The sequence below is a fragment of the Onychostruthus taczanowskii genome, unplaced genomic scaffold (genome assembly GCF_017590055.1).
Source record: "Onychostruthus taczanowskii isolate IOZ18803 unplaced genomic scaffold, ASM1759005v1 scaffold23, whole genome shotgun sequence".
NCBI classification, from domain to species: Eukaryota; Metazoa; Chordata; class Aves; order Passeriformes; family Passeridae; genus Onychostruthus; species Onychostruthus taczanowskii.
In genome coordinates, this window is record NW_024499573.1 from 3,866,577 (window position 1) to 3,890,409 (window position 23,833).

A 23,833-nucleotide genomic window follows, 5' to 3' on the forward strand; every position below is an offset into this window, starting at 1 on the left:
GTGCTTCTGGTAAAAATGCTTGCAACAACTTCACAATTCCTTCCTATAACTGCATCACATGTAAGGAACTGGAAATAAAACTGTCCTAGGGATACTGAGTACCTTGGATCCCTCTGCAGATGAAAGCAAAGCAGAGGCTGAAGTCAGCTTTGCCACATTTCATTGACACAGATCTGAACATGCAAAGAAGAAAATTCACTCCTTCCTGCCTGCATTTCCAAAATCTACCTTTGACTTTTCGTCACACAGAGCACGAACAGACCATTCACAAGTTCAAGATGACTGGGCATCCTCAAATTAGGGCAGAAGCAGAAATTCAGCCTTGTTCCTTATGCCTCCCCTCCAGCTATTCACTCTGAGTGCTAATAGAATCACCATGAGAAGGCAGGAAAGCACATGGATAAACACTGGCGTGAAGTGTCAAAGGGGAACAACCTCAGAGCATGCAGAAGAAAGTATTTTCACTTGACCCATGCTCATCATAAGATAAAATCCTTTCAATTGTCTGTTTTTAAGAACTCCTGAATTGGAGGATGGCTGAGTAAGTATCATAGTGATCGCAAAACTACTAATGTCTGTGAGACATGATAGTTCAATCTATGTGGTTTTGTTTTTCTAATTTATGAAAATAGACTAGAGTGAAAGCTGTGAAAGTAACATGGACTGGCTACGCAAATATCCTGACCTGTCCCTCTTCCTAGTTCCAACAAAAACCCCCAAACCCTCCAAGTGTGTTCCTTGCTGCAGGATTGCCATTGACCTTTCATTCTTGTCCCTTTTCAAATGCAAAGACAGGCTAATTTTGAGTTACTTTATTTCCAGTCTGTCAGATAATGTTTATGGAGCAGTAGGGATCTGGGACATGGAAGAGAAGAAAGGCCAAAATACTCCAGTTCTTCCCATGGTTGTCTAATACACACTGGTTGAAGTTTTCATGACTCCCAGGATTCCAAGCCAGAACACATGAACTCTGATACTGGGATTGTGTGTAACAACCTTCGGCACCTCATCCTTCTGCTTTTGGGAGAAAATATAAAGGGATTTAGTTTTTTGTTGGGGTTTGTTTTTTACCAACCTCCCCACCCCTTCCACCTCTGCAAGAAAAGACTCTGACTCAACAGGGCAAATATTAAAGGGCACCTGCAGTATTACCATGCCATATGTTAGGGAATATTGAACTCAGTGTATGTACAGCCCATAGCTGTCTACTGGACCAACCAGACATGAACGATGCCATGGAATTGTAAGGGAACCCTCAGGTTTTGTGAACCAACTCACTGCTGGTAACTGCTGCCTGAGCATTCGGCCTGTCCTCAAAATTATTTTATATTCACAACTCATCAGTAGTTATCACTGGACCAGTAAACACAGAAGCTGATATAATATGGTTTCCCCCCATCAAATATCAATATACAATTGACAATTTTGTAACTGCCTGTGTTTCTACTTTACCATCAGCTACTTCGGCTTGGTTCAGAGAGTGGATTCATATCCAAAACTCTGACAGAATAATAAGTCTTTCTAAATATATTTTCTTATTAGAAAGCCATTTAGTGCTTGGTCTTTAAACAAGACAAAGTTGGTGAAAGGGAGATGACTACTTCCCTGATTAAAGCACTCATCTTCTTGTAATCTGCCTGAACCCAAATCTTCCTCTCTTCATAAAAGATCTCCGACAAGGATAAAGCCTTGTGAAGGGTGTTAAGGAGTTGTTCTCTCTCCATCCTGCTGAAATTATTTCAGCCTTTTATAAACACATTTCCTGAACCACAGATTGGATGCCAAGTATCTTACTTGTCAAAGTTAGGGATGAATTCCCCCTCTTACTCTGTTCAACTGCTGTTATCTTATGCAAAATAAAAACACCAAAAGGAAAGAAGAAATCAGTGTGTGGACTGGAATTTGTGTTTTCCAACAGCAGAAGCCCTCAGTCTGCAGGTAATTCTGTTCCTCTCAATCATTTGCATTCCTTTTCCACACAAAAGATGCAACAGGAGAAGCAGGCAAAGCCTCACAAGCAGAATGGTTCCACCACACCCTGACAGATGAGATACCCCAATTGTCATCAGCATTTCTTTACAGAAAGGAGAAGAAACACCTATCAACACCAGGTAGCCTGCTTAAGGCTCAATTCAACTCCCCTCGGATCTGGGAAGAAAAGTGTAAATAGAATGTCCCACATTGCACATTAACTGTTCTAATCACCATACTAGCAGCTAAAGGAACAGAAATAATTTTGCAGACTTCACATTTAATTTCCTCTGGGTTATTTTTTTCCAGTGTCTTAAAAGAGATTTTACCTCAGGCCAAGTGCAACACTTCACCTCTATGGGCATGGAAATAATTTTGGTAAGAAAATAAGAGAAAGATCTGTTACATTCAAGCCATTTTTAATGTGCAAAACCTCTGTGTTTTATTCTTCAGCATGCTATAGGAAAAACATCCTATTCTTTTACCAATTGTGTCTACTCAGGAAGTGACAATAAGCCACTCCCTAGCAGTTATTACAGAATTAAGGCTACAGCTGCATTTGGGTTGCAATGGACAGGTCAGGCAATGTATATGAATACATAGAGAAATGCATACACATAGACACTTATGCACAAATAAAATTTTGCTTTGTTTAAAGTCATGACAAAAATTATCTTTATGGTCCAGATGCCCCAAAGGATTTAGAAAACCCATCTCCAACTGAATTAGTGATTTGACACAAGAGAAATCCAACTGACACAGTCTACTTAAACATCTAAATGAAAGGTATACATTTCTTAAAGTAAAGACACCTGCTGTTGAGGCAGAATGTTGTTGCAACCCTCACCCAAAGGCTATAGAATAGGCCAAAGAAAAGAGGATAAAAATGGTCCTCAAAGAAAGAATTTAGCAATGGCATGCAGCAGGAGCCTGTATTAGTGCCTGAACTATTCAGCAGATCCAGAAATGACTGAAAAAAGGTGGTGGTTAGTAAGAGAACAAGAGCTTTGGTATATAATTATTTAGAGTACTAAAGATGAAAATCAACAGATTGCAGAAAGACCTAATACTACCAGTGTAATAAAATAGTAAATGAAATTCAATGTAAAGAAATGTAAAGTGACAGACATGGAAGAAGTAAAGTATCTTCACTTTATATATAAAATGATCTTTCAATTATAATTACACAGTAATGAAACACTGGTCTTGTAACAGTTCTATGAAATTATCATCTCAATGATTTGTAGTGGTCACAAAAGCAAAACAAATGTTAGGCAAGGAATACATCACATCACACCACTGCTTCCTTCCCTTCAAAAATTGTTTAGAAGAGTTAGACAAGATATAAAAACACATAGGAAAGACAGAGGGAGTTTCCACAAGTGACAATTAGACCAATTTGGACTTGTCAAACTGGATGAGTGATGACAGAGGAGGGTTATGGTGTACATTTATTATGAACATGGACAGGAAATGATAATTTGTTGCTGGTTCAAAAACAAACCCAAAAAGCAAGGTATTTCTCCACACAGTGTACAGCTAAGTTTTAAGAATCCTTTCCAAGGGACCACATAGCTCTCAAGTTTCCATTAACTTCAAAAGACCCACTGTGTCAACAGAGTTGTTCAGCAGCACAGTGACAAATACCAGATTTTTCTTTTCAAAATTTCCTTTTTTGCTCCACCATTTCTATACTCATTTAACTAAACATGCAGTTCTGCACCGTGCCCTTCCTCACAGACTCATCTGTCTGGTCCTGACTATGCCTTTCCTGCCCATGCACCAATGCTGAAACTTTTACTGCTTGTTTCAGCATTCTTGCTACATACATCTGGTATTAGACAGTGATATAAAGATTTATTTAAACTGCAAACAAATCCTTTGCTGTCCTAGCCAGATTCAAAAGCATTACTTCCACTCACATTTTATAGTCTTCATCTATCCAGAATCACAGAATGAGAAACACTTGTTTTCAGACTCATTAGGACAAGCACAATACTCACACAAGATACTTCCACAGAGAAAGCCTAAAGAACACACAAGGATGCACTGGTCTCCACAGCCCCTGCAGTCCTGTCACCATCACATACAAACTAAATCTACCTGAAATATCTATAATCAATGTAGACTTTTACAGTATTGCTGGCCAATTACTGGACCAAGTTTCAGCTTGCACAGATGTATTCCTGCTTCAGTACTTTTGGGTAGAAGTGGCTCCAAAAACAGATTCCTCCCTGTCAATCCTAACCAATTGAATTAAAAAGTGAAATTGATAATTGAAAATCTATCTCATACCTAAAACATGAAACTACACTTAATTAAAAAAAAAAAAATCAAATGTATCTAGTTACCCAATTAGTAAAGCACAACACTGGTGACATACTCATGAAAAGAATACCTTATAAAACAGAGGGAACAAATTGAAAGGAAGTGTATCAAATAATGATACATTAATGCTTCCCTTAAACACATTTCTCACATGCAATGCTTGATATCTTATATGCTATTTGTTATACTTCACTAGTTGCAGAGCAGATGCTAGGCATGATAAAAGTATTTAGCAGAAACAAGAAGTCTGCCCAAAACAGCAACTGGAAAAATACATTATTTCCAAGAACACTAGTCAAAGAAAATGTTCCTAGTTAACATCATCACTAATCTCACAAGCATAAATAGTTAATGAGGCAAGTTTTCTGAATTTTATTTAGGCATCTTAACAATAGGTAGGTTTTGGTGCAGAAAGCTAAATCAAGTATTTCAAAATTGATCATACTGAAAATATGCATGCATTAAAGTGAACCAATAGTCCATCATCATTTGTGTAACATTTTAAACATTTCTTTCTTACTGCATCATGAGTAACATAGCTTTTTAATCTTGCTAAATGAATGCAAAAATTTTATTATGAAAACAAAAGCCTACAGTGTGTCTACCCTACCTGCAGTAAGAGAACAAGGTCTAATTCAATATTTTACATTTTAATGTGACAATTATTACATTAATATCACCAGTTAAAGATAATAGTAATAAGCCATTAAGATAATTATATGAATCACTAAAGGAGTATGAAATGGGAAACACAAGGAGCTTCAGATATATTTGAAATTATGAGAATTTAAGTACAGTATTGTATGCCCACAAATAAAATGTTTTGAATAGATTTGACACTAGTCAGGTACCAAGAGGTTGTGTACTATTATTACAATGAAATAAACAGAACTCAACAGATTTCAAACATGGGGATGTGACAAACATGTCACATACTAGATGAAAAAATAGTATTAAAATAAGAAGAAATATTTTTTAAAAATAACAGGTATACAAAATCTAGGACAAATGTTACTACTGAAAACTGTGGGAAAAGTGATTTGCAAGTCTTGTACTAGTGAGTTTAGCACAGCTGAGATTTCCCTCTACCAAAAATAAGGGTTTTTTTGAACACCAAATAAAAAATTATTTCTTCATGAAAGGCATTTAATGCAAGTACTTACAGCTTGACAAAAAAAAAAGCTCTTGAAACACAGCCCGATATTTAATTTAATTGCTCTCCATTGCACATCTATGAACAAGGACATAAGACTACCCTGTCATCTGCCTGCATGCCAATGGAATTTTTGTATTCCTCACTACACCCCAAGTGGCCTGTAGATGTAAGAAAGGCAAGACAAACATTGTTGGAAAGAAGCACTTCAGCCTCTCAGAAGCTGTACTTCCAAAACCTAATAAACTGCCATTCCAGTTTTCTGTCCACTCACCAGTGTCCACACCAAGGCAGCTGTGAGGGCCACAGCTGTATTCTGCATTCTGGGGTCATCCAGCCTCCTCCCAGGCCCAGTTCTCCAGCTCTGAAGGAAGCCCTTGAACACCCAAGACAAGTTGCAACTCCAGCCCCACCTGCCACCTCACTTGCAGGCTCAGCAACCACAACTCTTGGCACAGGAGATGGTCAGCTGCCAGAGAAGACACTACCCCAAAAAAGTGCTACTGTTTATGCAAGGAAAAGCCCAATAATTAATAGACAGGAATCAACTTTATGAGCCAGCTTACAGAAAAAGTTAATACCACGACATTAAGAAATTCCAGACTCTAGATGTGCTTTGCAAGAAAATGCTAAATGATAACACAGTAGAAATTACTACATTCAGAAAATTAACTAAACTCAAAATATTCAGACAACTACTAAAAGTCATGATCCATGGGGAGGGCTATATGCAGACATGACTTCTTACAGGCTTGAGCAGAACTTAAATATTTGATAGTAGCTAATTCAAATGTTAATTACCTTCTGTAAAGTAAACACTATTGTGTATGTAATAAAGTGTAATAAAGTGAAACACTATCACCAAAAAAACCTACGCCCCACACTAAAAAACTCTTCCATATAGACTTGTTTTCCTAATCACTAGCAGGAAGTATAAAGAGATAACAGAGAGACAAGACTTGCTCTTAACACTTCTGTACTTCTGAATGCAGTGAAGAAGCAATGACTTCTTATTTTGGTATTTGGCAAATTCAGGTTCCATTTCAAATTTTCTCTCTTTAGAGTGCACAACAATTTGATATAAGAAGGAATTTGATCTTGCTTTTCTTTTACTCACCAAAACATTTCCAAACAGTGACTTCAAAAAACGCTTAATTCTGTTTTGGACTTCGTCTAGGAATAGGACCATAAAGTCTTTTAAAAATTGTTTTTGAAAACATTCCTTCTCCAAGATGGAAAGTATCCACCTTACTCAGTAAGACATGCTACAGAAGAGTTCAAGCCAAATACTCCAAATTTTAAATTTGTCAGGTTTTTACAGATTATGACAGAAAATATTCACTACACTTCTCTCCTCTCTCCCACTATCACAACCCCCATCCCTCCACCAGTGAAGCAGCTGAAAGACCAATGCACTAAACACAGCCCTGTAAATAATAGTATGTAGGAGATTAAACTTAAGCCTAATGCTACAGTCAACCTTCAACAGCTGAGTTCTATAAATGGACACTCCTTAAAAGACATCCTTATTGGTTACTATTTAAAACTACAACTCTATTAAAAACTTGACTGAAAGAAATTACATGTGATACATGTTGCCCATCACTGCCATTACAACACCACCCAGTTCAAGTATGTATGCATCATTTACCTCAATTCATCCAAAGTAAAAAAATACAAAAGGGTTCACTAATAAAATCCTATCAATGACTACACAATGTGAAAGAGATGAGTTAATTTATAATGGTAGGGATTATGTGTAAACTAGACTACTAAGACTTCCAGTGCACTGAAAAGCCCAGTGCCATTATTATTCTTTCAATCACCTTCCTATGTGGGTTTATTTAAGATCAGCATTGTAAAATTAATACATAGTCAAGGCACTGTAAAGAACTTATAGAAAACATCAAGGGAAAAGACAATTAACTGCTGTTTCACTTTGAGACTTCAATTTCATGCACAGGATGAGAAATATGGGAGGGTGTGTAGGTTAGTATGCTGAATAGCAACTGCATAGATGTGTGGCATTCTGTTCACTGCTGAATGTTTTCTCCTGTGGAATACTTACTGCTCTCAATGCACAGTCCTTTGAGATTCAATGCTCCCAAGTGTTCCTGCTTTCTCATTCAAAGAATCTTTTGACTGAAGAAATTTTCAATTATTGACACATCAACCTAAGGCTGAATTATCTGAGGGAAGTTGTCAGCTTCCTACTTACACTACACATAGACCTTGTAACTCTTCATGTATCATATCTATTTCTATATCTGAACTGCCCCGTTTTAGGCTCTGTCACTGATGATGAATTGGTAACAAGAAAGAAAACAATTTGAGCAAAAGATGATTGTAGAAAATACAAAAAAAGCCGACCCTATCCAATATTATGTGACTTGCACCTGAGGAAACAGGTCAGCAGGTCTGAACACAGCTCCACTTTTAATCCACATGCTAGACTAAGTAAGGAAAGCACAACAAACTCCTCCAAGCCTTGAGCAGGTCTCAGCAACCTGCCAGGTGAAGATACATTGTGTTGCTGTTGTTCTGAACATCAGATGCACGTTTTTCAATCCCATCACAGTCCTTCCCTTTGATCTGGGTGTTACTCTCTGCATTCAGGTTCACTTTGTCTGACACATCTCTGCTGCAAAAAGCATGTGTTGTCTTGCTTTAGCCTGGGTTATGGTGGGTGTGTTTTCCTCTCTCAGGAGGTGGAAGGTGAGAGAATAACTCCTCGGTGGTAAGGTTACTAAATCCAAATGTCTTGCTTCCTGGACAAGTAAGTATAGAGAAGAAAGGATTTTGCTGTCATTCTTCTTGAATGACATGGTCATGTCAATATATCTTTCAGTGAAATTATAAAAAAAGCCCAGGACTGTTTGCAGTCCTGAATGAACACAGTAGCCAATACAGAAGTGACCAACACTCACACACATAGCAGCAGCTGTGAGGCATTTTTCTTTATTTTGTCATTTGAATCAAGTATTGATTGCCTTTTATGCAGGTAAGTGCTTTTCTGGCCAGACTCTATCAGCAGTTAGAATATAAACAAAGTAAGATTTTGTAACAGAATAAACAAAGCCAGAAATTTGCATTTTTGTATCTGTTCAGAGTCTCGAGAATTGGTGACAGCCTAAAATATGTCACTCCAAAAATATACAAGGAAAAAGATTAATTTAAAGAAGTGCTGGTTTTGCCTCTTTAAGGGTAATACATACTTGACCTGGATATGTATGTTTTTACCTACTCCAGGAATGGTGCAAAAGATGGCTGGTGACCACAGTTTCACAGTGTCTGCCATTATGCTGGTCTTGGAAATCTTACAAGGACAGAGACATGATAGACCCACATGTACCACTGCAGGAACTACAGCTCAGATTTTCATCACTGACAGAAGACAGAGGTTTATGCTGCTGGCTGTACTTTTGTCTTGAGAACAAGATTTCTCATAGAAAGACTGCAAAGCTACCAAAACTTTTTTTTGGAAACAAGGGGTTTCCGATTTAGAGCAACAGAAATTAGAGTGTCAGACAAAATTGTTGCATCCTAGGCAGCATAATAAATAAACATAAATAAAAATATACATATAAGGTACATAAAACATTCAAATCCGTCCTCCTGTTCCTACCCCTACCAAAGGAAAAACTTGAATCTTGTCAGTCTAGCTGCTACTGTTTCTAGTTTGAAAAAGAAGCCATAGGGACAAGACCAATTTTTAATTCTTTTATGCAGTGAAACCTAAACATGTGACAAGTAGAAAGTTATTTAATCAATAATGATATCATAGAACAAGTTTTGACAAGGCTATGAATAAAGAAAATCAGAGTAACAGGAGAATCACTCAAAATGTCATAGTCCTTTAAGGGCACAAAAGTGCCTCTGATAAAAGGTCAAATGCAGGGGATAAAATATTAACAATTACAAATCCCCAAACAGCTGTATTTAATAAAAAATAAGGTACTGAATAATAGAAAATATATCAACAGAATAATCTGTCAAATGTGACACTCACACCTGGATCAAAAACCCTATGCAAGAAAGATGCCAACTAGTAATGTTCGAGCTAGTAGTGTTAAAAAAGCCAGTCATTCTTATTAATACTTTAAGTTCAGCCTTGTCTTTAATCATGGTTCATTAAGTTGTAGCTACTAGTACAATGTAAAATAGCTAGTCTGAGTAATTCAAAATATATAACGTCTCTCAGGAAAACAATTATGATATGGAAGGCAAAATAATTTATTTATATTCTTCAGCGCTCCATTACTTTTTAGTTTATCTTTCTATTAAATAAAACACAGCCAAACAGAAGGATAAAAAGGAAATATCCTTTTGCAACTTTCATGAGGACATGAAGATACCAACACAAGGATGTCTAACTCAGAAGTAATGAACAAAGTGTAGGGTTTTTTGGTTTTTTTTAAGGATTAAGAATTTCTACTCCTTAATTTGAAGCCTCTTAGAAGAACCTTATAGGTAGGCAGGATAGATATCAACAAGCCTCCAGTAAAGAAATTAGCAAAAAAAAAAAAAAAGTAATTTCTCCTTGATGAACCAAAATTGGTTTCCTCTGTATGCTACAACTTCATCAAATGGGGATCTTAACTATTCAATTGATTAAGATACCATCCACAGCTTTGGAAACTGTTCCAGAGCATGTGTGGAGGTTCTCTTTGATGGTTATACTGCTGCTGTTGTTTAACCAAACTGCATTATTTAGCTTGGCTAATTCACCTCTTCCCCCACTTCAACCCACAACTTTTTCTTTTTTTTTAACACTTTCCCATCATTAATTAGTTTCTTCACAGTAAAAGTCAAGATGTCTTGACAAGCTCTCTAAAAGTACACTGCTTGATCCTCACTGTGCCAGAGCTACATTTTATGAGAGGTTTTCCTTTTAAGTGGGAAAGACCAAAGTTAACAAGACTATTAATGTACAAAACATAAAAATAATAACCAGAACAGTATCTGATGCTCTTTAGTCTAGCAAAGGATAATGCAGTATAAGAACACGAAGCTTTAATCTTTCTGGTGCAGGAAAACGGAAATGTCTCCTGGGAAATGGTACAGGGTGTCATCTTCACCACCATTTAACAATGACACAGAATTAGTTAACAGAAGTCAGAGGGACAGAGTTAAGTATAGACTGCCAGCCTAAAAGTCTCCTAGGAAACAGATGGACAAGAACCCCTAAACAAACAGCAAGAACATTATCATACTTCAGGATTGTACTATGGCACAATACTTTGATGTTCTGAGAAGTCATCTTCATTGAGGTTGGCATTTGAGAACAAATTAAAATTTTCTGAAAATCAAAACTACTATTCTTTACATGCCAAGTACACTTAGGAATGCTACAAGCTGCATATCCAGACTGACTTCTTATTTCAAACTACTTTGTGGTGGAATAAATACAATTACATGTTCATACATTAAAAAAAAAAAAAAAAGAAGTAAATCTAAGACACTGTACCACTACAAGAAGTTACTCAAAAGAAATGGCTTCAGAAGCAAACACCACTATTTCAACTCTACTGTTGATGACATTATGAGATACATTTTCTAAGTGCACAATAATACCAAACAACCTCAAGAACTTATTTGATTTACATGGTTTATCCAGCAGCCTGCAACAGCAAGTCTCTTCCAGGTAGGCTTACGTCATATATAAATGAATGGTTTAATACTTACAAATGGATATGTTTATCCTGCAGATGCAAGGATGTTAAACTGCTCTTAAAAACAGCTCAGTATTTCTCTGACTTATGGGCTAGAGCAGATCTGTTACTTTACAACACCAAGCTTTACGTTGTGTTCACTACATGTACTCTCAAGCCCAGCAAGTCAGTCCTCTAATTAGCCAGATCTCTTCTTTTACCTTCCTGATCTCTACTGCCTAAGGTTCTGTGATGCACTGCCTGCCATTAAAAATAGCTTGAACCACAACCAGATTTTTCTTTTCTTCTGCTCGATATTCCAGGAATAAAACCCTTAAAACAACATCTGCCTGTATAATATTCACAACCTCGCAGAGCCATCAACAAGGATGGCTGCCACATGTCTGAAATCAGAGGCAAATGAAACAGTGGGTCTTCTTACACTCTGGAGAAAGGCAGACGCCAGCAAGGGCTCAAGAGAAGTGTTACAAAAACCTTTGCTAAACTAAAGCATTCCAGCGCTGCTCTGAAGCCAAGACCTTCAAGTTACAATGCAGGGAACCTAGAAACATAAAGCATGTGCCTGGCATGGGCCTAATTTCTTACTGAGAGGATATGGATTGGATCTTACCAGGGATATTAGCAACAAACCACACTTTGTGGGAGATTCTGGGATAGATCTCTACAAGCCCTTGTCAACAGCAATAAAGACTCCCCATGACACAACCTCCAAGAGCCAAAAAACCAGTAGTGCCTTCTAATGCCTTCTCATTCCATTGTCCTTGTACTACAGCTTTGAAGCAGCAATTCAATACCTGTGTAATAATGCATTTTTGTGGTAAATATGATAGTCTAAAACACCTCCAAGTCTACTGACAGACATGCCTGGCATCACTGAATTTACAAGCATTCTGCTGCATTCTCTAATTAAAGAAAGTCTGATCCACCAAAATGAATGTGTCTGAAGGTGATAAAACTCTAAATAGAACAGAAAATTAAATATTCCTGCTTCACAGTAGAGCTCTGTGCAGCCAGAATCAATGTCTCAAATGAGGCCTTGTCCAGGTCTTTCTCAATGGACTACTGGAACCATAAGACATCCAGCAAAACATTATTCAGCCTCAAACAGCTCATGGTTGATGTGTTTTCTATCAGGAGGTTTCTGTAATTTCCTAACAATGCAACTACAGATCCATTAATAACATCTCTGTGTAGGTCTTCTTTAAATCTTACTCATTTCTATACGAAAATGATAAATTAGCAGATGCATTTAATTTATATTAGTATTTTTAACAGATTAAAAAAATAAATTATTATTTTCTAACAATTCACGAGACCTTGAAGAGACCTTCTATCTTCTAAAACTTCTTTTATATTTTAATACATTGTCTTTACTGTTTCTTCTTTTAAAAAAAATTATTTATGTATTTAAAGCCCTTTCACAGGCCTTCCAGTATACCTTTCCTGAAACAAGTCTGACTAGATTAGGTACAATCTTCCAGACCTCTGGTCAATTATTTTCAGTATTCTCTGGGGGTTTTTTTTAACACAGTACAGTTTTTTTCCAAGTCTTTATTGACCTTAGGCTCTTAAATCAAGCAATTCATAACTTAACATTCAATCACCCAGTGTAAAAGAATTGCTATAATGAAGTAAAGGGAATAGTAAAAATAATGGAGCAATGGAGAAAAGAGAAAAACAGACAGTAACTCTTGGGATCTTGGTAGTTTACATGCATTACACTAACACTGATGGCAATACATTTTTTACAAAGAGCTCAAAAATCCTTTCTAACACAGGGGAATTGGCCCTCATCTAGCAGGAACATTATTCTATGTGCCTACCACCTGAACACAGGACCAGCTTTCCCACTGCTCACCAAACCAGGCTAATGCCCAGGAAAGAGCACAGCCCTGGAAGGCCACAGCAAGGCCTCCCACAACTCCTTCTGTCCTCAAGCACATTTTATCCATGCACAAGTTCCATGTTTATGTACCCCCTGTACCTACAACCACATGCAGAGAAGCTTTTCTGTTCTGAAACAATCATAAGATACCTGAAGCTGGGCAGAAAGGAACCACAGAAGACTAAGGGCAATAAACACATTTTGAAAAAAAATAGCATGATGGCTTTTTAACACACTAACACACCTGCCCCCACCATTAAATTAATAAGCTCTTTTCACCTCAGAAAATACTTCTAGATCTTTTCTCATTCACTGGATAGAAAGCTGCATTTCACTATAAACATTTTTTTCACAATTATTTCAATCTAGGTCAAAGCTGGTGGCAAGCCTTAGAACTGCCTCCCAAGGTGAATGCTGTTGCTCCTGGTTTGTTGTCAGCAGTCTATCCATACAAACACAACCCAGTATTTTGGTAATATGTCTTTAAAAGTAAATAAAATATTTTTCTGTCCATCCCACTTACATTTTTCCATTACTGACTTGCTTTGTTGCCAAAAAGACTAAAAGAGGTACATGATTTGTGAAATTTACTTGTATTTAGACAAGTAAAATCTTGCTGGGCTATGCTTTTTCTTAATGTATTTAATTGATTCCATCCTCAGTACTAGCTGCCTTTCATTATTATGCAACCACCTTCAAATTATTTTGATTAAACTAAATTTTATTAAACCTCATACAAAGCTAGCTAGTCACTATTAAGCCACATACAAAGCTAATCCAGTCACTCTTTGTACACCTTAAAAATAATAAAACAACAAAAAAAAAATCACCACAGAAACAAATCACTGGACAAATAACAAACAAACCACTAGGTAAGTAATAAATAAACCAGACCTTGGGATTAAGTTTTTCAGAAATAATTGGAAGAAGCTTGTTAATCAATACAAAAAATTTCTAACAGAAGTAATTCTGCTTTCAAATAGTCAATACAAAAATCATCACCTTGTTGTCACACTGAGAAATTAATATATGCATGTGCTTCTCAAGGCCCTCTAGAAAATTTTTTATTTAAGAAATGTGTTTCAAAATGCCAATTTTGTAAAAAATTTAAACCTTAGGATAAATATAAAAATATACCCTATATGTAGATATGCATGAGTCCCATCAGAAAACAATCCATAACATCTAGTTAATGTAGATCAGTATCATAGACCTCAATCTGCAGCTTTGACAAAAGACAATCCAATGTTAAGTCATAATAGTTTTAGCCTAGCTAGTCTCTAACTAATAGGATTTATTTGTTGTAACATGTTAATTTAATGTAACAAGTTCAACTTGAAAAGCTCAGCTTCCAGAACAACTAATTTAACTTCCTCTACAGGAAATACACTTATTTGAAGGCATTGCTGGTATTTTCTGTGGAAAGAACACAAGATAACCAGAAAAGTCTATTTGCAATGCTTCTGTTATGATTGTATGCAATGATTCTTACGAGAGCCATACGTCAGTTTGGCACTGTAATTCAGGAAAGAAAACATTCACTTACCGCAGTGTGACTGGAAAACCTGTGGCTTGACTACCTGATTGCAGATATTGCACACTACAAGATAGAAATCATCATGAGCTGGATAATGGCCAAATAAGTGCATATCTGTGGGAAAGTTAAAAATATATACAAGAATTAGAAGTTATGCTTTAAATATCTATTAAGAAAAAAAAATTGAAAATACTGTAGGGCCATTACTGTTATATTAATTTACACAAAGCAAATGTATACAGTGCTCCATAAGAGCTTCTTACTATGTTAAAGAGATTTTTTCCCCCTTTTAGGTTTCAAGGTCCTGTACTAATGCTGCAGTCTCGTCCCCCAGTCTGAGTCAGAACACAGACTGCAACACCTTCTCTTAACACTCGCTGCCAAGAAGTGGAACAAGCATTACTGTAGTGGTCAAATGTTGAAACAGAAAAGGAATATTTTTTTTTAAATCTCTGTCTAAAGATCCTTATAGAAAACATTTGCATAGGTTATATTCTATGTTACAATATTCTAAGCTTGACTACAAGTTGCTTGAGAAAGGCTCCTGCTTAAAAGCTAGTTATAGTAACCGAAGTCAAGGATCCTACAGCTTCAAATACAGCCAGGAATGCCATGCCATATGAAATTTCTGATTCTATGCAAATGCCCTTCCCTAGTTCTGACACCCTGCTGTTTGTCCCCAACAAATACTGTGGGAAGAGACAAAGTTGGTTAATAAGGTATTTCTTGGTGATGGTATGAGGAATTTAATGAAATCCAAAGACAGGTACAGTCAGATGATGACAGGCACTTGTCCCTCTCAAATGAAACACATAATGCAATACATGCATTCTTAAGCCATTACAAACAGAGTAAAATGGGCTTAAATTACTAACTGAAGTCCTCAGAACTCTAACATTACAAGTGAGGAAACCTGTTCTACTCTTCATTGCTATAACTTAAGAACAAGCACACACACTCATCCACCACAGCTCAGCTTGGAGGACACAAACTCCAGTCACTTTTATGCCTTTCAGTGGGATAATGTCACCATACCCAGTGTTTCTAATGAATGTGCTGCTGCACTAGTAACCCCATGCCAAGTAGTGGCCCCACAGATCACACTACCTCTCACATTATAAAAATAAAAATGTTGTAAATTTCAGTGTTACTCAGAAGCATCTGAAATCTGTTACAGAACATACAAATGTAGACTGAAATATTAATCTGGTGCTTTTTAAACAGGAGGAAAATCAAGAGATCAAACATGTAAAACAGCAACTGTGATTGATAAACATCAACAACTAAATCCTATTTCTCCAGTAAGTCACCTACTTCTAAAAAAATAGAAGTCAGATTTCTTTCAAAAATTGACTCAAGCAAGTATCTTAGTTCACCAGTTCTTTACTAAAGCAATTATTTTGGCCCTAGAACTATTTTTATAAGTAATTCTGCCCTGGTCTCTGGCACTGTAGGTAAGATCACTGCTTACGATGGCAGTGTTTGGCACGACGAAGTGCAAAATGTCTTCAGTTCCCAAAAAGCCCAGAGAATGGGGCATCACTCTCATGGTAATACAGGCAGTAACACAAGTAGATCCAAAGAGGCTTATTCAAGAATTCTTGGGCACAAACCAGCCCCACCAACCTGCAAGTACTTCATAGTATGATATGATGTGCATTGTTCCTTTTTCCACTCAAAACCAAAATCCTTTCTTTCTGTTACTACTTGTACCAGGCTATGAAATCCAGTTGTAAGTTTAACCAGACATGATACCTTTTCAGACTAAATTTAACAGAATGGCAGTGGTGAGGTATTCTGGTACTTCTGGTGAAGCCAGAAGTGCAAAGTTAGGTTCAATCATATCTTCCTTACTGGTAAAACAGATAAACAAACCCCTAAGCAGGCACTAAAACAGGCCTTTTCATTCTATTTATTGTTTTAATATGATAATTCAGTGACCTTAAAAATTATTTTATAATGGCAATTCTTAGCTGGATAGTTTTGATCACAACCTACAGATTTCCAAAACCAGCACTGTAAATTCCACAGAAATGAGTACTTCTGGGTATGATTTGACACAAAGTCTCAGCTCAAAAACATGCATTTAATTACAGTTATGAAATATTTTTTAAATGGTTAAAACATCTCTAAATATTTTTCAGTTGTTGAAAGGTACGGTGACAATCTTATGAAAACAAAGAGACTTTGCCGTTCACAAACAGAAAAGTTACAACTGTTTTCCAGTTTAAATTCCTTAAGTTCATTTAAACTTCACAGGTCTGTATCCTAACCTTTAAAACATGTCCAACTCTGAGGTGTCTAAAGTTTGGCTGGGTCTGAGTTTTTATGATTTCTGTCTGCAGGGAGTAACTTATAAAAAACATAAGGTATTAATACTGGCAAAATACTGGCAAAAACCATTCAAGGACATAGGTGGGAAAACAAATCAGGTTAGTTCACAGGATCACAAATCTAGCTTTTCATCAGGCACTGCCTAGGAGCAGAGCAATGAAGGAAAAGTCCTGTGAGCTTGTTCCACTACTCTGGCAAACACCACTGCACCTAACAGGTAAATAGCACCACTTGAGGATTTTTTTTTTCATACTCCATATGGGTTGATATACAGAGAAACTGCACAGACATGTAGGAGAACACACCAAAATGCTGCTATAAGATGCACAGCATCAAAAGGATGCACAGATGCAGATTAAATGACATCCTGAAGTAGCATTTTGGAAGTTTTTTCATTTTGCAGGTGCCTAGAAGTAGTCCATTGTAAATGTGTAAACTCCTGTATGAAGTTATCAGCTCCCTCTCAAAAGTCCACTTAAAAAATCCAAGAATCTCGAGGACACAAGACTGCAGGTTGAAAATAAGAATCACAGCACACAAATATACTGTTATTATTGAAAAAGAATAGATAAAAAAACTTCAATCAAACACCATCTTTCAGGCTTTTAAGATTCCTTAAAACTCTCACTATGCAGGAGTTTTTAAGAAAAGAAAATTCTTTAAGTCCAAGCAGGTTCAACTACCTCTCTTAGTTTATTCCTGTTAACCAGATTGGCACAAATCTGTTTTCATGATTAAATTCATGATTTGTAATGATATTAATTACTTTTCAGTTGAAATTGCACAACATATTAATAGTGTCTCACTACAAAGTCCAGCTGGAGATACACTTTATTAGATGCAATAATACTACAAGAGCAATCCAGATAGAGAATTTACAATGAATAAAGCAAGGAACATTTGAAATTTTAATAAAGTAGAAAAGATTAACAGCTATATATCTTTTAATACAGGTTTTTCTGTTTTTAATAAGAACAGTTCAATACTACCATGTCGTACTCAAAATAACCAAGACTGAAAGATTATTTTAGACACTGGTATCATTCTTAGATCAGATTGCAGCCATTTGACAATTTAGACCTTCTGTGTGTAACAAAAAAAGACAATGGCCTCTCCAAACAAAACACTGTCTTCTAGAGGCAATAATCACATCTCCCTGCCTGCTTAGTCAAAAAAAATAGTGATAAACCTTTCAGAAAAGATTACTTTTAGGGAAGAAAACATGTCTCTAAAGCCAGCTCTTGAAAGACTTTCATGGAAAGAGGCAAGACCACTGAAAAAGACAGGTGATAATTATTGCATAAGGTGAGAGACTATCAAATGGTACTGAAATAATTATCAAGGTATAAAAAGAATAAGGACAGAAAAGCAATTGTAAAGTGTATTTATTTTCTACCAAAAACTGCCTACCCCCTAAAAGTGAAACAAAGTGACCACAGCACATATGAATCACCGCACACTGGCCCAGCCCTCCCACAAGGTAAAAGCGCTCCATGGCCCCCTTCACAGCCCCTCATTTTACTGGAAGATACTTCCAGTAGATTCAAAGTAGACTCTCCATGGCAAAAAGAAGTGGTAACTTCCTTTTCAGTACCCACACACTTTCCAAAAGGCCATCCACACATCCCTCACTCCTTGCAGTGCTGAACTGTCATCCCCTCAAAACGAACCACAGCTGACACAGCCGTGCCCCTTGATACTATACAATGACAAAAGCCTGCCTGAAAACAAGATACTGAGCTAACAGGATGCAAAAGTGGCCCATATAATGGGAAAGATATTCTATACAGGTGGAAATCTGAGACAGTGAATGCTCCCTGTTCAAAATTACTTTCATAGATTAAAATCTGAAAACATTACTTCATGTATACTTTGCTATGGCACTTGAAAAATAAATACAACTTTCGCCTGTAGGTGTTATATTACTAACATTTGCAAATAAAAAGAGAGCTGTAGCCATATGACATAGTTTTGTAAGACATCAATTTGGTGAAATGTGCATTAAGAACACAAATATCACAGAAAAAATAGAAAACGTTGCTTCTGCAAATTGTGGCACAAACACAAAAATGCAGGTGTCAGATAGGACTTTTTATCTTCTCCAATAACACACAGAAAGGAATTATTTTTAGTAACAATCCAAGGCAGATGACTTACATGAAGTTCCTTCTCTATTATTACATAATTCATAATCATTTACATCCCACTGTATAATAAAACACAAGCTAGAAATAATCTAAAACATTCTTCCACTGCAGAATTAAGGTTGTCAAACAGTAAGACCTCACAGCATTGCGTGGGAAATCAAGTTTTAATGATGATCTTTTGCTATAAATTATACACACTTTAAATGTTCACTTATATATCTGTTGCTCTACTAAATATACCCGCAAAGCCTGCTTTGAAAAATATTACTGATGTTTATGTTCCAAGAGAGAAAAGTGGAGCAAGGAGGGGAAGAGAAAGACTATTCAAGACACACTGCACACTGGTTTAAAATTTAAAAAGAAAAGCTAAAAAAAAAAAAAGCAATGGCAAAAATGACAATGGACAAAACCAAATATACATGATTCTTCCAGCTCCTGGAGCTACATATTTTTAAACTCTGTGTCTAGAACTGTGCCCAATATTTCCCTCTTGTTCCACAGAAGCAACAAATCTGTACATCATTCAAGAACTGGAGTCAAGTACAAAATCTTTCAGTGCAGTAGATTACTTCTACATTTGAGATTACTTAAAAAACTAAGTAATTTGAATGGTGAATTGAAACTTGAAACTGAAACAATAAAAAGACAATCTTCAGGACATTATTCAGACAGCAGTAAAACACACTTGCATAGACAGGTTGGTCTTATCACAGAAATAAATGTCACACTCTTTCCATTTAACATGAGCTTATTCTCCCCCGAGTGCAGTTTTCCTTTCTTACACAAAAACCAGTAAGTCACTTCAGTAATTAGTTCGCCAGAATAAATTGCATTTTACCCCTGAAAATGTCAGTCACAGTTGCAAATTAATCACAGAATGATTTAAACTGAAAGAGATTGCTGGATGTCATTTACTCCAAAATCCTGCTGAAACTGTGGCTAACTTCAGGGTCAGAGCCACAAAGTAATGCTCAAGATAATTTTCTGATGGAAAAATGCAGGTCATGCTTAAAGTAATCATGAAGTTGAGGACAAAATAAAATTAAAACATACATGACAGAACTAACACAGGACCAAACACAACTGAGTGATAAGTCCTGAGTGATGCCCTTCAGGTGCTAATACAAGCAGCTTAAGACTCTGCATGCTAAAAAGTCAGGTGAGAAAGAAAATCAATGAGAAGAAAACAGAAGAAATACTGGCCTTCTCAGGAGCAGCAGTAATAAATGAAATATGACTGTCATAAAGGAAAAAAAGCGGGGAAAAAGCAGCAAATAGACTTAAGTGTCAGTGTGGTAAAGAGCCAAGGTCATGACACCTTTAAACCAGTCCAGTATGGTTGAATGGTATGCTGCCTCCCAGGTTAGAGCAATCATGAGGACAGTGGCAATCCTAAAGAATGCTGGGAATAGTTCATTAATTATAGTGTAAACAATAAATACCAGCCCCAATGACGCAGAAAGACTTTGTACTCCACAGCCTTATCTAGGCGTTATGAAACGGTACTGAAGATGGAAACGGTGCTTCTATTCCTAGAGACTCATAATAAAAGAAAAAACAAAAGCTCATAATTGGGAACCAGTGATCTAAACAAATACTGTGGATTACCCATATCTGCATATCTTTTGTAACAAACTTTGTTTGGAAGAGATTATAAAGTAAACTACGCAACACTGACATTACTGTTTCGCATAAGACACTACATACCAATAAAGAGAAGAATGAAATAAGCATGGGAAAATGTGGCAATGTTGTTCTTCCATAATTCTGAAGGCTTTTATGTCATTTATGTAGGCTATTTGCCATCCCAGTCTAAGGCAATTTGGCAAGAGAGGACCAGAATTGCCTGGGCTACCAGATTAACATATCACAGGAATACTGGAAAACACAAAACTCACGGGTCAAAAAGTATGCTGCATACCTGTGACACCAAAAAAAATCTCAGTTTTCTACGCCAGTTTAGCAGGGTGAGTTCATCACTCAATTACACAGTATCTAGTTTTCAGTAAGGTAAGTGTAATTGTAACATAAGAACACCAGGCAATTGTAGCAACTCCAGTAACAGCTACAAAATCATTAGTTGTTCTCACATTTTTCTGTAATTAGATTGCACTTCAGGGAAATTCTCTAAAGGAGTGTCTCCCTCAGGAATCTGGATTTTGAATTGTCTTCTATTTTATTCTCTGTTCTCACATTTTTCTGTAATTATTAGATTGCACTTCAGGGAAATTCTCTAAAGGAGTGTCTCCCTCAGGAATCTGGATTTTGAATTGTCTTCTATTTTATTCTATATGTTGTATTTTACATACAACATATTTCAGGAACTATAGCAACAGCTTATGAAGTTTGTATTACAAAACTGTACAGTCTATACCCAGAAGAAAATCCTGCTATATGTAAAACAGATACCAGTTAAACATATTAAGATCCAAAGACAAAAACAAATGAAAAGAAAAAACCCAAACAAAAATCCTAAAACAAAATCAAATTTTTCCACAAATCAGTTACCAAACAACCCTCAAAAATCTAGGTGAACAAAATACAAGGAAGAAATAGTCTTTTAATGTGTTCAAAAGCAAGCAAAAGGGTAATGTGAACAGTCTTTTCAAACAACAGGTTAACATTTAAATCTGGCTTTTGGGATTTAAGGACATGTGTGCCACCAAATATCTCCATTTTCCCAACCAGTTACATTTAGTCTAATTAAAGATATCACCTCCAGCTACAAATTTCTTCTTGCTTACGTCTGGAAATCTTCAGGACAGCAATAGTATTATCAAATGACAGCAAAAATTAAATTACTGAGGGCAAGGAAAAAAAGACAGATGATTTATAAGGATCCAGACCATGTGCTCCATGTCCAGAAGAAGAGGTGACATTCCAGCTATGTAACATACAGCATAACTGTCCCCAGACTCCTGAGTACGGAAAGCATGGCAAAGAGCTGATCAGAGACTTTCTAACCCTGCAAATGGAGTGGATTTCTCTTAGATCTCACATATATCACTATCAAAAACCTCGGGGAGTGAGCATGGCTGCACACAGGTGTGCATACAAGGGACAGGGAATGTGCAGGAAAATCAATCTCTGCATTACAATTCTGATTTCTCAACATCCCATGGGCAAACATAAGGGGAGGAATGGCTAGAAAGCATCTTCATTTCTCTCATAATTCAAAGTGAACCTCATGCACCTTGAGCAGGCAGTCTCCACAGAGCAACAGAACAATTCTTTCTTTCTCAAATGTGTATCAAGAGAAGTCTCACTGCAAATGAGACTTGTCAGCACAAGTAGTACCCTTCATGGATGATGGCACTAAATTTCAGCTCAGATTGATGGATAACTCTGTGGAATCAGACATCTGACCTTCAGCAACAGTTAGAGGGCTGCACCACGTCCATACTTTCTGCAGCAGGTGGACTCTGACAACTTCTGTGCTGGGAAAACACACCTTGACACAGGAAGAGATGTTATCTGCAAATTAACTACAATAACTCATAGAAATACAAACACAGTGTTTCAGCTTTTGATTTTTCTGCATGAAGATGATTAAGCTTTCTGATACATAGCCAAATAAACTAAACAGGTTTGGAAACATCATGAACATACTGGTCCTGCAGAAGCAGTAAGATGAAGCCCTGGAGACACCAAATGATGGTTGACAATCAAAATAATTTAACAATCTATCTGTAAACTTCACAACAGTACCTTTGTACAAGACATAATCTTTAGAGTGAGTCAGAGTGAGTACTAAAGTGGTTTTTCCTTATTTTTCCCCATTTCCCTCATAGTTTTAATGATCTTATATTAAGTAAACAAATACTAGTGAACTAAAAAATAAAGTTTGAAAGAAAAATAACTTCTTTGACATTTACTGACATTTTCTTTTTTTGTTTTTTTCTTTTTTTTTTTTAAGGAAATGTTGAATATGTCATGTTAGGGACTACTTGTAGTCATATTAGGGATTACTGAATTTGGAGCCAAAAGAAATGTTTTAAATCCAATTAGTTTACAATACTTTTACTAATTCCAATATTTGGAGTGCTAGTAATGAAATACTACAAAGATAGCAGGTTTTCTTTCATTTTCTTCAATGCACGCTAAGAAGAAGTTATCTATGCAGTAAAACAGTCCTACAGAGAAATATCCCACGGCCACAAAAACCCCTTCATTACTATTTCTTCTGTGCAGACTGCCATGAAGCAGACTTTAATCCTCCAACTGGTGTTTCCTTCATAAACACTCAGCAAGACACAACTGGCACTCACACACTCGCCTGCAAAGCTGTATTATCTTCTGCAGAAGAGTGACTCTGGTCTAAAGGCAGTACAACTGGACTGAAGGAGAGAGCTGGCTTAATTCCTGGCTCCCAAACAACATTCTTGCATGACCCTGATTAGATTTTTCTGTGCCTCAGTATCCCATCTCTAAAATCAGGATAATATGCTCTTTGTCTGCCCTGCCTGTTTAGATTGCAGCCGTTCAGTATTCTCTTACTATTTGTCCATACACTGGGACCACAATGGGGCCCTTCATTTTGGCTGGGACCTCACTATGACAATAGAACAAGCAACTAAGATAACTTGCAGTGTGTTTTAGAAGCACACTTGACAGAAATTCTGCTTTTTTGATTAAGGATATAAGTTGTTAAGGATTAAAGAAAGTCTTATAAAAATGAATTTTTCACCTGACCTTCCTAGGCCGTCTTAAGATAACTGCAGTGTGTTTTAGAAGCACTGTGTGACAATCTTGACAGAAATTCTGTTTTTTTGATTAAGGATATAAGTTACTAAGGATTAAAGAAAG

The 23,833-nt window shown here is 36.6% G+C and overlaps 1 protein-coding gene across 8 annotated transcripts in view; it reads right to left on the reverse strand.

Moving 5' to 3' along the window:
- ATXN7L1 (ataxin 7 like 1) overlaps positions 1 to 23,833 on the reverse strand; it is a 110,277-nt gene that overhangs the window by 59,862 nt on the left and 26,582 nt on the right. For 5 of the 8 annotated variants that reach the window (XM_041405356.1, XM_041405357.1, XM_041405361.1 and 2 more), the window contains one exon: positions 14,556 to 14,660. The exons of 2 other annotated variants lie outside the window; for them this stretch is intronic. In XM_041405356.1, the coding sequence (XP_041261290.1) occupies positions 14,556 to 14,660 (105 nt within the window). Of the gene's footprint in view, positions 1 to 5,726; positions 5,898 to 14,555; positions 14,661 to 23,833 lie in introns of those variants that run through there. One more of the 8 variants, XM_041405367.1, reaches the window with a different exon arrangement.